This window comes from Trichomonas vaginalis, chromosome IV (assembly GCF_026262505.1).
Source record: "Trichomonas vaginalis G3 chromosome IV, whole genome shotgun sequence".
In the NCBI taxonomy this organism is placed as follows: Eukaryota; Parabasalia; order Trichomonadida; family Trichomonadidae; genus Trichomonas; species Trichomonas vaginalis.
Window position 1 is genome coordinate 13,607,929 of NC_067206.1, and position 14,291 is coordinate 13,622,219.

General features: G+C 34.8%; 8 protein-coding genes and 1 pseudogene across 9 annotated transcripts, besides 3 other annotated features; 1 reads left to right on the forward strand and 8 right to left on the reverse strand.

Annotated features, from left to right (window-relative positions):
* Positions 1-11,889: part of a mobile genetic element that runs on past the window's edge.
* On the reverse strand, positions 595-1,509 carry TVAGG3_0085640 (organellar and viral DNA polymerase type B; the record flags this gene model as incomplete). Its single annotated transcript, XM_051222240.1, has 1 exon — positions 595-1,509. The coding sequence occupies one exon, from the start codon at positions 1,507-1,509 to the stop codon at positions 595-597; it is 915 nt and encodes a 304-aa protein (XP_051107226.1).
* On the reverse strand, positions 2,683-3,543 carry TVAGG3_0085650 (uncharacterized protein; the record flags this gene model as incomplete). Its single annotated transcript, XM_051222241.1, has 1 exon — positions 2,683-3,543. The coding sequence occupies one exon, from the start codon at positions 3,541-3,543 to the stop codon at positions 2,683-2,685; it is 861 nt and encodes a 286-aa protein (XP_051107227.1).
* On the reverse strand, positions 5,780-6,376 carry TVAGG3_0085660 (phage tail repeat-like family; the record flags this gene model as incomplete). Its single annotated transcript, XM_051222242.1, has 1 exon — positions 5,780-6,376. One exon carries the CDS (start codon positions 6,374-6,376, stop codon positions 5,780-5,782), a length of 597 nt encoding a protein of 198 aa, XP_051107228.1.
* TVAGG3_0085670 (uncharacterized protein) lies at positions 6,396-6,548 on the reverse strand (the record flags this gene model as incomplete). Its single annotated transcript, XM_051222243.1, has 1 exon — positions 6,396-6,548. One exon carries the CDS (start codon positions 6,546-6,548, stop codon positions 6,396-6,398), a length of 153 nt encoding a protein of 50 aa, XP_051107229.1.
* Positions 6,568-6,969, reverse strand: TVAGG3_0085680 (uncharacterized protein; the record flags this gene model as incomplete). Its single annotated transcript, XM_051222244.1, has 1 exon — positions 6,568-6,969. The coding sequence occupies one exon, from the start codon at positions 6,967-6,969 to the stop codon at positions 6,568-6,570; it is 402 nt and encodes a 133-aa protein (XP_051107230.1).
* On the reverse strand, positions 7,941-9,326 carry TVAGG3_0085690 (phage tail repeat-like family; the record flags this gene model as incomplete). Its single annotated transcript, XM_051222245.1, has 1 exon — positions 7,941-9,326. The coding sequence occupies one exon, from the start codon at positions 9,324-9,326 to the stop codon at positions 7,941-7,943; it is 1,386 nt and encodes a 461-aa protein (XP_051107231.1).
* On the forward strand, positions 9,345-9,768 carry TVAGG3_0085700 (annotated as a pseudogene). Its single transcript has one exon. A coding segment is annotated over exon 1 (424 nt).
* Positions 10,195-10,437, reverse strand: TVAGG3_0085710 (serine threonine-protein phosphatase family; the record flags this gene model as incomplete). The annotated part of the gene is made up of 1 exon (XM_051222246.1): positions 10,195-10,437. One exon carries the CDS (start codon positions 10,435-10,437, stop codon positions 10,195-10,197), a length of 243 nt encoding a protein of 80 aa, XP_051107232.1.
* TVAGG3_0085720 (uncharacterized protein) lies at positions 10,456-10,818 on the reverse strand (the record flags this gene model as incomplete). Its single annotated transcript, XM_051222247.1, has 1 exon — positions 10,456-10,818. The coding sequence occupies one exon, from the start codon at positions 10,816-10,818 to the stop codon at positions 10,456-10,458; it is 363 nt and encodes a 120-aa protein (XP_051107233.1).
* Positions 11,815-11,889: a terminal%2Cinverted (terminal inverted repeat of Maverick-3 transposon ID:TVAGG3_0085540).
* A 902-nt stretch (positions 11,890-12,791) lies between these two features.
* Positions 12,792-14,291: part of a mobile genetic element that runs on past the window's edge.

Genomic DNA, 14,291 nt, shown 5'->3' on the forward strand with positions numbered 1-14,291 from the left:
GCTATTTTTTTGACGAAGTGTCAAAGTTCTCTTCGTCAAAATATAACAGTTATATAATGAAATTTGGTCATTTTTTTGACGATTTTCATACGGAATCTCGTTCCTCGGTTTTCCTCGGGTCGCAAACATATGAGGAAATTCATGATTTTTGGTCATTTTTTCAGCAAAAATATATTTTAGGTGTCACCAGGTCACCAGGTCACCAGGTCAACTAACATCTTTTTGAAAATAGTGACAACATGACATTTTGACAACAACACAGGAAATAGACTTCTTCGTATATGTTTTGTCATGATTTCATCGTCAATGAGCGTAAATCAGACAAAAATATATTTCTACCATAAAGTTTCATAAGCGTTTTACATGGTAAACGCTATTTTTTTGACGAAGTGTCAAAGTTCTCTTCGTCAAAAATACAGTTATTTCATAAGCGTTTTACATGGTAAACGCTATTTTTTAAATTTTGTGAAAACTCAACGGTTTGACACAAGCTATTTTACTCAGAAATTTGTTGCTGAATTCAATAAAAATATATTTTAGGTGAAGAGGTGAGATCTCACCTGTTTTCTCACCTCTTTTCTCACCTCAGTTATTTTATAAGCGTTTTACATGAATTGTACGATGTATATTTGAAATCCTAAACAGTTTTGTAGCTTCTATTTCTTCTGTCAGTACATCGAATGTTTTAACAATGCCGAAAGTTTCTTTATACTTCTTCTTGACGTCAGATAGAAGGAAATCGTCAGCAGTTGGATAGTTTTTGTTCAGAAATTCTAACATGTCCATTTTATCTTCTGCTGGTTTCTCTTCTTCTTTCTTTAAGTCAGCATAGTCGTTTCTCATTCTTTCTATCTCTTTGACGGAGTAGTTATATTTCCTCATTGCTGCTTTACATTTTGAACATTGTGGGTTCATTTTTGCGTTATATTCTGAAACCTTACCTGCTAAAACAACTAAGGCGTCAATGGTTTTCTTCATCTCAAACATAGCGGGTCTTATTTGTTCGTTCCATACTTTACCTCTTCTATCTTCATCTCTTATCTGCCATACACATTCAGCAACTAACGAAACAAAGTTGTCGTAGGTCTTAAACTCCTCCGATTTATATATGTCAGAAACGTTCTTATATACCATATCGCAGTCTTTGTCCATGACTTTGTGGTTGCAATGAAATCCAAGAAACTCATAGTTAACCTTACGTATGAACTTCTTGGTTTCAACTGAGTCAGTTGGTTTCACTTCTATTTCATCGAATTCAGGAATAGTGAGCTTTTGTTGTTGTATTTCAGGAAGTTTAGGTAGATGTTCCACCAGGTCCTGCATTTCATAAAGATATTGTTCATTTGTTTCATCTTTCGCAGTGCAATCTAAATCTCCTTGGAGAAGTTCTTGCTTTATCTTCTGGATTTTTGTTTCGAAAGTATATGAAGAAGGAATGAAGCTTTTCATCTCTACTAACATTGAAGTTGGGTTCATGACTAACGAGTTTGTTGCTGTTGTTGCTAACATGTTCTTACAATAAAAATAAAAAATATTTTTTTAAAAAAACTAACTTTATTTTTTCTATCTTAAGGAAATTCATGAAAATTCAAGAGGGTGAGAAAACAGGTGAGAAAACGGGTGAGATCTCACCACTTCACCTAAAATATATTTTTTGGTGGTACGTCGGACATTGTCTTGAAACAGTGCAAGTCTTGTTCTGAAGCAGTGCAAGTCTTGTTCTGAAACAGTACAAATATTGTTCTGAAACAGTACAAATATTGTTCTGAAACAGTACAAGTATTGTTCTGAAAAAGTACAAGTATTGTTCTGAAACAGTACAAATATTGTTCTGAAACAGAAAATTTTTCTCACAAATTGAGAGCTTTTACGGGAAATTTGTTCTGAAAAAGTACAAGTATTGTTCTGAAAAAGTACAAGTATTGTTCTGAAAAAGTACAAGACTAGTTCTGAAACAGAACAAGTATTGTTCTGAAAAAGTACAAGACTAGTTCTGAAACAGAACAAGTATTGTTCCACTTCTCGGGTCAGCCGTTCTACATAACTACAGAAGGCGACATCCAACCAGTTCAGTAAACATCTCATTTTAACTCACTTTTTTTATCTTAAGGAAATTCATGAAAATTCAAGAGGGTGAAAAAACAGGTGAGAAAACAGGTGAGATCTCACCACTTCACCTAAAATATATTTTTTGGTGTAAATTCATGAGTTTTGGTTGAAAAATACGGTGGAGCCAAAAGTGGCTCGACCTCAAAACAAGAATTTTGTGAAGAATATACCAACCGCCGGAATGTCGACGGTTGCTTTTTATACAAAATTCAACGGGGGACAAAACATGTACGTTCATGTTTGACAAAACATATACGATGAAGTCTTGACAAAACATTTACGATGAAGTCATGACAAAACATGTACGAAGAAGAAGTTTATTTCCTGGACTGTTGTCAAAATGTCATGTTGTCACACTTTTTCAGAGAAGTTAAAATGACCTAGGCACACATGGGCACATAGGCACACTTCAGTTCTTCAAAACATATACGATGAAGTTTATTTCCTGTGTTGTTGTCAAAATGTCATGTTGTCACACTTTTTCAGAGAAGTTAAAATGACCTGGTGACCTGGTGACCTGGTGACCTGGTGACCTGGTGACACCTAAAAACCATCTACCCTAAAATATATTTTTCAATACTTTTTCAGCACTTTTCCGTAGTTGTATATGAAAGACAATTCGAGATAAAAGTCATAGTACAATGGTATTATATGTTGCACACCATTTGTTGTGAACCAAACTTGAAAGTCAGAGAAACTGTTACTAGGTGGTTCGTAGAATTTAGAAGCAAAGTCATAAAAGTCCTTACCGATACATAGAAAACTATTGTTGCTTGAACTGAAACTTGCATGGCACATAACATTTTGAGGGTCAAACACGTTTCTATAAACCTTCAAATCTGCTGGTGGAAGTATAAATTTAAATGGACCATCTGGTGGTAATGGTTCGTTCTGGTTTAGTAACCGAAGAAATTGTGCCCAAGAACGTTTGTCTACTCCCCAAAATAAAAACTCTGTATCTCTTGGAGGGTTAATTTCAATCTTTTGAAATGAAACGGTTGAGTTCATCTTGTCATATTCTAGTTTCAGATAGTATGTTCCATTTAGTAAAGAGTCGTATTTTTCTTGAAATTCCCAATAATATTTGTTCATTTGAGTTTGAAAGTCATTTAGAGTTTTCTCAAGACTTTCGTCTGAACGAACTGTAAAGATTCTCATTTCATCAAATTTGTCTATTAGACCATCAGAACCTTTATACTGCCCATGAAAATATACTGCGAACATAAATGCGTTAGTTCTATTTGAAAACAAAACTCTTCTAAATCCTATTGCCTTTGCATCTGAAGGACTTTGAAGCCAACGAACTGGATAGTCAAACCTGTATGCTCGGGATGAAATTTCTTCATCTGAAATAGTCCTACCAGCATTTGTAAAGATAGAGTCTAACGGTTTTGTATCTGCTACTTTTGTTCTTTGTTTTTCAACCTGAAGCATTTAATATATGTAAAAATATATGGTTTAAAAAACGTTTTTACTTCATGCAATTTTTTATTTCATGCAATGTTTTATTTCTGTGCCATCTTCAAGTATACCCCAATATTTCCTTTTCGATATTACATGAACTTCGGAAAATACCTTATCTAGCTTAAAACAGCCCATCTTTTCACCGACCATTCCCATTTCAATGAGTTTGTTGTATCCTTCTTCGTTCGTCATGAGTGCGTCAATGTTCTCATAGTAAACCACAACTTTGGATTTGACTTCGGAGAAGAATTTGTTGTAGTTGTCAAGGACTGCTTTTGCGAACTGAGGGTAAGACCAATGTTCGACAATAGGTTTTAATGTGGTTACTAAGCCACTTTGACTTGAGTGAACTCGTACTTCAAAACAAAAGGAGAAAACCTTTCAACAAAGTTGTCGACCTTCTCATAATGTTTACTCTTCATCTTTTGAGGTTTCTTAATGGAATATCCCCATGTCGAATTCATAAGCAATTTGAGTGTCATTGCAAGTTTGGGGTTTGAAGCTTTCCTAAATCATATACAGTTGTTGTATGACTTTTCCAACTGTATAGTTCCTTCCCGGGAACTCACCATCTTCGTTTGGAATCCAGTCGGCAATATATTGGACAAAACTCATGTACGCAGCGTTAAGGTCGACATAGTATATCTTTTCGTTTGAGTCGAACTTGTCGCAACCAATTGGTCCAGTTTGTGGAATTCAAGTGGTCTCTATCTTCTGCGAAACTTCTCCTGTTATCTCATAAACATCGTCGAAGCAACCTGTTTCATATAAAACCTTCTGACCTAACTCAGATGCTCTCCAATACAATTTGACGTCAATTGGATGTCTCAATGGAAGTTTGTTTATAGCATCTTGAAGTTCTTGCAACCTCATTGGAAGTTCTTCTGGTTCAGGTTGGTATCCGAACAATCCAACTCCTTGTGGAATTGTGTACTTCTTTTGTGCTAGAACTTTGTCTGGAACAACTTTTGGTCTTGCTAACAATGAAAAGTTTGTTTCGTCTTTTGGTACAAAGGTTTCTGTCAGCTTGTCATCTGGAATTGGTTCCAACAAACCTTTCTCGAAAAGAATGTTTACAGCTCTGACAATGTTGCACTTGCATTTTCCGAACAATGGGTTTGTAAGACTTTCGTTCAACATGAAGTGGTTGTGGACAAGTACAATCTTCAACCATGGTAAGTCTTTGTCAACAACATAGTCGTCATGTGAAGAACCTTTAGCTGTAGGTATGTTGACTCGGATGTTGACATTTGCCAACGGTGCAATTTTTGCCAATTGACCTCTGAGAATGTACCTTGTCTTCACACATGACTCAAGATACTTCATCTTCTCATCTGTAACAAGACCAGAGTTCCTGAGACATGTAAGAATGCAAGGTTCGTTGACAATTGTTTCAATTGAATTGTAAATTCCATACCTTGTCAAGTCAATGTCAGACTTATTTATGAAGGGGAAGTATCCAGCATGTTGTCTGACTGCTTGAGGGTTAGGTTGGTACCATTCGAACTTGACACTTGCAATTCCTTCAATTGCATTCAAAATGTCTGAGTCGGAGTCAACCATTTGTTCTCTCTTTGTAGTCTTGAAAGCGTCAAGAAGTTGTGCGGCTGTTGTGACATTGCCATATGCATAGTAAATGTGACCATCCAAATCTGTTATGGTCAATCTGAGATTGTGTCCTTTCTTATTTCCGTCTTGTATGGCAGCAAGTACTCCCATGAAGCCTTCTTTGTTCTTTCCTTCGTCAAAGTTTACTGTAAAGGTTCGACCAGATGTAATTTTACTTCTAACTTCACGATACTTTTGATATGCATATCTTGTTCTTTCCATGGGAGCATGTGCGTCTTCACCTTTTCCTTTTTTCCTTCTCAAAGGATGCAATTGTTCGTCATGTTTCCAGTAGAATCTGGCAAAGCCGTCGTGTCCTTCAACTTGAGGTTCACTAACATCGAAAGGTATGTCCATAAGACGTTCTTCTTCTAACCTCTCTAGTCTGTTTGGATAATTGGCACGTGCTGTTTCCAAATCCATTTCGTAGCGAAGACCAGACAATTTGTCATAGACTTTTATGGGTCTTCCCTTCCTATATTTAAAATTCTTCGAAACTCTCCAACCATATCTTTGCAACTCTGCTTTTATTCTAGCAGACTTTCTGTCCATTCTATATGGGGGCATTTTTATAAAAATAAAAAAATATTTTTTCTCTTTACTTTACATAACCACCTGCTGCCATAAGTCTTTGACGCCAACCCATACCAGCTAATGAAGGTTGACTTGGTTTAGTTTTGAAACTAAACTTTGGTTTCTCTTCTTCTATCGGTTTATCTTCAGTTTTTGGTTTTTCTTCTTCTATCGGTTTTTCGTCACTTTTCGGTTCCTTTGACTTTACCTCACCTGCAGGAACAGTTGTGTCGTCAACATCTTCATAAATATCATATGCCATTTGTTTTTGTTTTCCTTTCAACTTTTTGTGTTTGTTGTAAAGTTTAGAATATTTCGACTCTAAGTCAATGAGATGTTCTATAATGAACTGTTGGTCAGTGAAGTAAACTTTTCCATCTGTTGTCTCGAAAGCTCCTTCAGACTTCAATATTTTATTTGTGAGAGTCTGTTTCTTTTTTGAGATACTAGCCGTTCCATTTCTATGAAAAGTGACTTTATAGTTAGAGTTTGTATTTCCAGACCTGGCACTTTCTATTATTGAATTTTTCTCTTCATCTGTAAGTTCTTTGACAGGTTTTGACAATGGTTCTGAACTTTTTGTTTGTGGTGTCAAATCTACCGTTTCAACTTCTTCGGTCATTTCATCTCAGTAAAAAATTTTAGTTTGGTTTGTTTTCAACTGGTTGTTGAGGTTTTTTAAGTCGGTCTAAAACTTCCTGAGGTATAGGAAAAACTTGACAAACACGTGGTGTAACTGCTGGAAGCCGACAAATCCATCTTGAACCCATTTGTCTCAATGCTGTATTGTTCATTTCATCTCAGTAAAAAACTTTACATTCCCCACGTTTGAGGTGGTTGAGGTTGGTTATTGTTTACCCACTGTTGTGCATGGTTATATCCTCTGTTAAAGAATCTTTCACCTTGGTCCATATAGTGTCCTGCTTGGTTATAGTAGTCATTTGCTTTGTTATAATAGTTTCCTGCTTGTCTTCCTACATTGTCCATCCATCCTTGAACTTTTCCTCTTGTTTCAGGATTTGGAATAAGATTTGTTGCATCTCGTGCTACCTCCCAACCTTTCTGTACAGTTTGTATAATAGGTTGTGCTTTCTCTTTAAGTATACCTAATGTACTCAAAATCTTCCTTCCAACTCCAAATACACCTCTGGCTATTGTTCCCACTGCGGGTAAAAATCTAGATGCAACTCCTGCTAACGCGCCAAATAAACCCATTTCTTATAGGATAAAAATGACGAATCCAAACAAGGACCCCTATGTTTCTAAGGCAACAAAGAAAGCACTCATGGTAAAAATCTTTAGTTCAACACCAAATGCTTGGTTTATGGATATCTTGGAAAACATTCCGAGAGTTAGAACAGATGGACCACCATACTGGCTAATATTTGTCGGTCAAAACACAAGATACTGTGAAGCCATACCATTATGGTCCAAAAATATTTTAGATGTGAAAACTGCTTTGACAATATTCGTTGACAAATACCATCCAACAAAACTGACATCTGACTGTGAAAGTTCTTTCAAATCAGATGATGTAAAGAACTATCTGCGTTCAAAAAATGTAAACCAATATTTCATTGTCGACCAAAACCATTCTGCTCTTGGTGTCATTGACGGTTGTATAAAAATGTTAAGAGACTTAAACCAACCACAAGGTGGTGAAGCAAATGAAATGTCATATGACGACAAGTATAGACACTTCTCCATGGCAAAGATGAGACAAGTTTTAAATATTTACAATAGCCGTAAACAAAAAGGTTTGGGAAACCACTCCCCCGAAGAAATGAAAAACAACCCTGACTTAGAGAAAGACTATATATTTAATAATTTAGTCAAAAGAGACAAACAAGAAAGAATGCCGGGCTTCAAACTTCAGAAAGGTGACAAAGTAAAAATAGAAATACCTAAACGCGACCCATATGAAAATACTATTGACTATGACAACAATGGGAACCCGACAGGTACTCACATTCGTGTTCGTAAAAATAGAAGAAAGTATACAAGAGAATATTATGAAGTTTTAGGCAAACATGGCAAAATGTACACACTGCAAGCAGAAGATAAAACGACTATTGTCAGACCTCGTTTCAAACTTGTCAAAGTTCAAGGTGGTATACTTTCAAAGACAGTTCCTAACAAATATAGACAACTCCAGACGAATATGCTAAAGAAGTTGAAAATGACGACTAAGCATTTCTATACCATGCGTAAACTGTCATGTAAGGTTGCATGTAGTCTTTACTTTGTCCCGTTGTTTGCGTATACCCTGAAACGAAATGTGTATGGTCTCCTCCTACCTCAGTGTTATCCAAGTAACAATTTATAGCAAACTGAACGTTGTCTTTAACATCATATCCTTTACCTTTTGTCATTCCTGTCCAATCCCAATATTTATGCCTATGCCCACCTTCTCGAGATGTAGTTAAACTTACGTAGTGACTGTGCGCAGGTAAGTTTGCACCTGAAATCGTTTTACTTCCACCTGTTTCCTTTGAAGAGTTTGCACAATACAAAAACCTGTCGACTATTTGAGTCCAAGTTCCAAAACCAAGTACTACTTCTGGTCTGGTAGAGTTCATTGACGTATAAATAGAGCCTGTAGGATATAATGTTTGAAGTATTTCTGTCTTTAATGTTTGAAGCTCTGTTTTGTCTGCTTTCTTGTCTAACATTGCTGGTAGTTCATATGCTTCAAAGTTTCTGGCATGACTTTCAATGTTCCTGCAACTGTTATCTAAATTGTTTAGTGTATCTTTTACGCTTGTACTTGGATTCTCTAAAGGTGCACTTGAACCAAGGTCAAAGTTCAATATTATATCATCTGCTGTAAAAGTTGTAAAACTTGTATGTGTATGAGTCTTATTTGCTTTCTTCTCTAACTCATCGTTAACATAAGTTTTATCTGCTTTAAGGTCTAAACATCCTGAAACCCATCCTGTATCGGCTTTAGTTTTTAAAATCTTCGATGTCCATTCATGGTACCAGTCAACCCTTTCTTTCATTTCGTTATCTTTTTCATCCACATATTCCTTATCTGCTTTCTTCACTAACACACTAGCCACCAATTCCTTATCTGCTTTCTTTTCAAGGCTAACGTTTAAGTCTGTTATTTCAGATATAGAATGTGTATGAGTCTTTTTAGAATATTCGTTTTCAGCTCTTGTCACTTCACTTGACATTTTATTGTCAACATATGTTTTGTCTGCTAGTTCAGGATGAGTATGTTCTTTTGTTGCATAAGCTTTGTCAGCTCTTTCTTCTTCTTTTGCTATTGCATCGTCTACATATGTTTTGTCTGCTTTGTTGTCAACATCTGCTTTCAAAAGAAGTTCAGATATAGGTTTCTCGTTTAAAGTTCCTTTTGTTGGATTTATACAAACAGTATGGTTCTTATTGTCTTGAAACAGAAACTCATCTGTCATTGGGTTTAATGTCAGTTTTAAGTTTCCTTCTTTCAATGACTCAGATATCTTAGAATAGTTTGAAAAGTTTGTTGTGTTCTTATTTAGAGCTTGCAAAATGAGTTGTCGGTTGTGTTGTATTTCTCTCATAGACGCTGTTTCATTCGACATTTTTATTCTAGATAAAATATGCTTTCAATAGAAAAAGAAAATTCTAGAGTTGCTACAACTAAACCATTAGATGAACTTTTTACGAATGTCGGTCAAAAGTTTGAGACAGAGACCGTAAAGCATGAAGGCTATCGTTTTGACTACCCGTTAAGATGGCTAAGAGACCCATCCGTCACAAAAGCTATTGGCTTTCGTAGAATGAAGTTCATTTCAGAAGCCATACATGGTTTCCCATTTACGGTCGGTTTTGAAATTCGATACTATAACAAAGAAAAACGTATGTATGAGAAATTTGAACAGGGAAAACTTTTACAAGTTAGTTTGCTTGTAACTTAGAAACAACTCTTCAAGCTTTTCAAGAAAAAATAAACGATATCTATCTCGAATATGCAAAGCAGTATAACATTGACGAAGGAGAGTACCATCTCGATATTATATATGACAGGAAAAATGCAACTGTTAAAATCAATAGAATAGAAGACCTTGGAGAAAACGTTTATATTTCTACAAAATATAACAACTTGGCATGGTATAGATTTTTGAGGATGTTAAATCAGCCTGCAGAATATCCAGTACACCCGGACTTTTATGAAGTCGAAAACCTAATGGAACATATGAAATGTTTTCGACTCAGATGCTATTATAGTTCATGCTTCATTTTCTGGTGCACAAAACTCTTTTTTATGCTTGGCAAATGACTTTTACGAAAAACCTACAAAGTTATACGAACCACCAAGTGGAAGTATTTCAGACTTTCAAGTATGGTTTACTACAGATGGAAGAAAAAGAATAATTCCATTATACCATGCGTTTTACTTAGAACTTAGTTTCATATACAACTACTATCGAACGGTAAAAATATAATTTTTTAATACGGTTGAGGTGTTGGATTTGGTTGCCAACTTGACTGTGGTGCAGGTTCAGGCTGTTGTATAACAGGAGCTTGTTCTTCTGGTTCAGGGTCTTTAGGTATAATACCAACAAACTGACCTACTCTTTTACCAATATTTTTGACTCCGTTCCAAATTCCTCTTCCGACAGATTTTATTCCATTCCATATACCTCTTCCAACATTTCGAAAGAAGTTTCCTATTCTTCCAAAGAAACCCATTTTACTATATGTAAAAATCTAATGTCCGCCTAGTCTCTTACGTTTCCTGTTGAGTTCCATAGCATTCTTTAACTGGAGCTCATACATTCTGTTTCTCCTCTGGTAGAAAACATATTCTGGGTCAACTCCTGTGTTCGCGTCATCTGCATAAAGTTGTTTATATCCCACTTCAGGGTTTGTATAAAACTCTTTCCATCTCATATTTGCATACCATGGTGGCAAACCTAACGCAGCGTCATTTGACATGGCAGTTTGCATTTGTACATCTGTTGGCACTTGACCATAGTTTGCCATTGCAGTTTGTATTCTAACTTCATTTGGAATATTCTCTGGGTTTGGTTGTCCAGGTTGCTGTGCATTTGCTAAGTTCTGTGCGTCCATTTAATATTAGATAAAAATATCTCTTACGAGTACATATGCTGAACATTTGCAGACATTGGTTCATCTTCATATTCTCTGTACCTTTCTGCCACGTCAAATAAGTAAATGACACAATGGAAAAAACCTAAAACAAGTAGTCCTATTTCAAACCACATTTACTTACTAGTAAAATTTCTTTGTTATGACACTTTCTCCGGTTTATAGGACCTCTCTCATATTCTATCTTGTCATATCTAAACTCATAGTCATGTATGTCCTCTAACCATCTCATAACGGTTTCCAAACCACTTTTATCGGATGTAAAGTAAAAGCATGGACAGTTATGTAAAACGTCTAAAGTTTCTAAAGAGTCTCTCAAAGTCCAGTCTACTTGGTATTGAAAATCCCATGTGTTATAGAACGGTGGGTCCACTATAAAGAAAACATTTTCCTTGTCTTTATATTTTTCATACAACTCTGTCCAATGACATCTCACAAACTCTATACCCTCAATATATTTTTCTATGTTCTCTTTGAAAACATTTGTATAGTTAAGATATAAAACGTTTGACATAAGTGTTTCAATGTCATGAACTCTTATAGAACCACTATATAATAGTCTAGCAGATATACTATCCCAGTCTATATATTCTGCTTTTTTCAAAACCTCTCTCACAATATTTTTGTTATCTAATGGTATACGTTCCATCTTACCTATAGATATCTTTTCTTTTAACTCTTTCAATATTTTGTTAGTGTCTGGAATATGTTTGAGACGGTCCATATAGTTGTCGAAGTCATTGCATATAATCTTTGAGTCTGGGAATATTGTATGGCACAAATGGGATATATAGAAACTTCCACCGAACAAATCTACAAATGTTAGACCATTCGGTAGTTTCTTAAGTTCTCTCAATAGAATATCTTTACATTTACTCTTATTTCCAAAGAACGGTAACGGTGGTTTTGTAAAATTCATTTATATATAATAATAAAAATGTTTTTACCCGAAAAGTAACAAAATTTCTTAGGGGCTAGAGGGCACGAAGTGCCTGGAAGCCCCACTACCTTTTTTTTTTTTTTTTTTTTTTTCATTACATGCATTCTTAAAATCATCCGATTTTTCTAATTTACGTCTATCACTTTCTTTAATTAAATCAAAGTTATATCCTTGTTGAGAATAAAGTGGTTTCTTTATCAATTCCTTGAACGCTTCTGAAAGTGAAGATGAAGAAATTCTTGCCACTTGAATTGGTTTAAATTCTGCTTTCATTGCTTCTTTCTGTTCATTTAACACTGGATCGAATAAAGCAACTTTAAAGAATTTCTTAGCTGGAATTTCAGGTCTCAAATTTGCATATTGACCATCAAACTGGTTAACATATTGAGGTAATCCGTTTGGTCCTTCTTCAATAGCATTTAATTCTTCATTGAAATAAGAATATGGATTATGACGGTATGAAAGAATTGGTCCATCTTTACTGTCTTCGATATGTTGTTTAACAGCTTTTCCATTTTCATCAAATTGCATAGGATAACGTTCATTATATGCTTTACGTTTAGGATAATCCGTCATTGTTAATTTATACCCATTTATGACTTTAATATTTCCTTGACCATCAGTAACAAAGACTTCATTTATACCATCAGGCTTTCCATTTGGTCCTGTAATGTCTGCTTCATGTGCTTCCCAATTTGGTCCATGACGTTTGGCATATGCTTGAGCTTCTGGTAATGTTAAAACGTTTCTCATTTGTTTAACATCCTTTTGAAGACCGGCAACAATGTGGACTAATTCTTTCATTCCGTCTGGAACTTTCATAGTTCTATTATATGCACCCTTTTTGTTTGTTCCTTGTTTTAATGGAACCTGTAGAAGATTTGCAATTTCTGTCATGTTTAATTATAAATAAAAAATAAAAATTAATTATAAAAAGTTATTCGAATTTAATGGAACCTTTATTTAAATCAACTATTATTTTTCCATGTTCTCCTAATTGTTGATATTGTGTGTAAAGTTCATTAATGCTCATTGGTAAATTCACTTGATAAAGCATAACGTTCAACTGTTGACGACTAAACCCACTGAAAATGAAAAGGGTGGACAGGTTTGATTTAATGTTTGTGCTTAATGCTTTAAAGTATTGAACAGCCATGAAGAATGAACACTGAATATGTCGACATTGAGTTAATAATTGATTAAAATATGATTTCTCATTAGTTATTAGTTTTGATTTCACGGCATCATCTAGAAAAATTAGTGAATGCAAAAATTCTTTATCAAAATTTGAAATAGAAAGTGTTTCAAATAATTCATCCCTTTGTTTATCAATAATTTTATCATCTAATCCTTGCTTCTTGATTGTATTATATAACTCTTTATACATTAAAAAGTTTTTCAAATAATCTTCCGCTTCTTCTTGTGATAAATAAATAATTGGAATTTTGATTAAATGCTTTAAAGATTCAAATGTATCATCTGAAGGTGAACCTGAACGGTTGATATAAATTAACACATGTGAATAGGGTGAAGTGTTAGCAATAATGATAATTTGTTTTAATATCGTTAATGTTTTACCTTTATTTTGTTTACCAATTGCTGCAGTGATTGAATTTAAATAACATTCAGAATATGGAATTTTCATTAATTTTTCCTTAGATAGAGCATTTCTATTATCACTCAATGCTTCATTAATCATATCATCTATGTATGTATTATATACTCCTGTTAATTCTTCAGAATTGAAATCCATTTAATCAAAAATAAATTTATAATTTTAAACATTTCTATTCATCAATATTTCATCATATGAACTTCTATACTGTGGTGGTGTACCTGTTGAATGATATTTCAAACCTTCATCCGGTGTCCATGTCCAATATGTAGTCCTAGTAAACCAAACCTGAGGAGGATTTGTCACCTTTGAACAGTAAGTGTCATTTTCACCCTGAATGATTGGATAAGCTTTCACTTGTACTGTAACTTGTGAGTTGAAAGTTTCTAATCCATCAAAGAATATACCCGCTCCATCACGTTGAACTGGAATAGTGCATAAGAATGAAGTTTGGTCTTTCCATGTTCTAGCTAATGGCGTGCCATTATCATCATTCAGTGGTCTAGTTAATGAGTCCTCGTATTCTTCCGTGCATTCATTCACTCCATCTAAATCAGAAGCTTGAAGCATACGTGTAAAGAATATGTCACCCACTGTGGTCATCGCTTGATCGGGGAAGTTTCTGGAATCTATAGTGACCTGAAGACCTCGAAGCATTGGATTTTCTAAAACTGTTCTTTGCATTGCATTCTTCGGAAATGCTAACACAATATCTGTAACATTATGAAGAGCATATGAGAAATCAGAGCTGATACCTTCAGGAGTGATGCAACCTCCATTTAGTGAGCGAACGTCAATATGTTGAGCTGGAATCATGAATGGATCTTCCTTACTGAATAAACGTGGTATTGCTTTAACTGATTCTTCAATTAAACCATA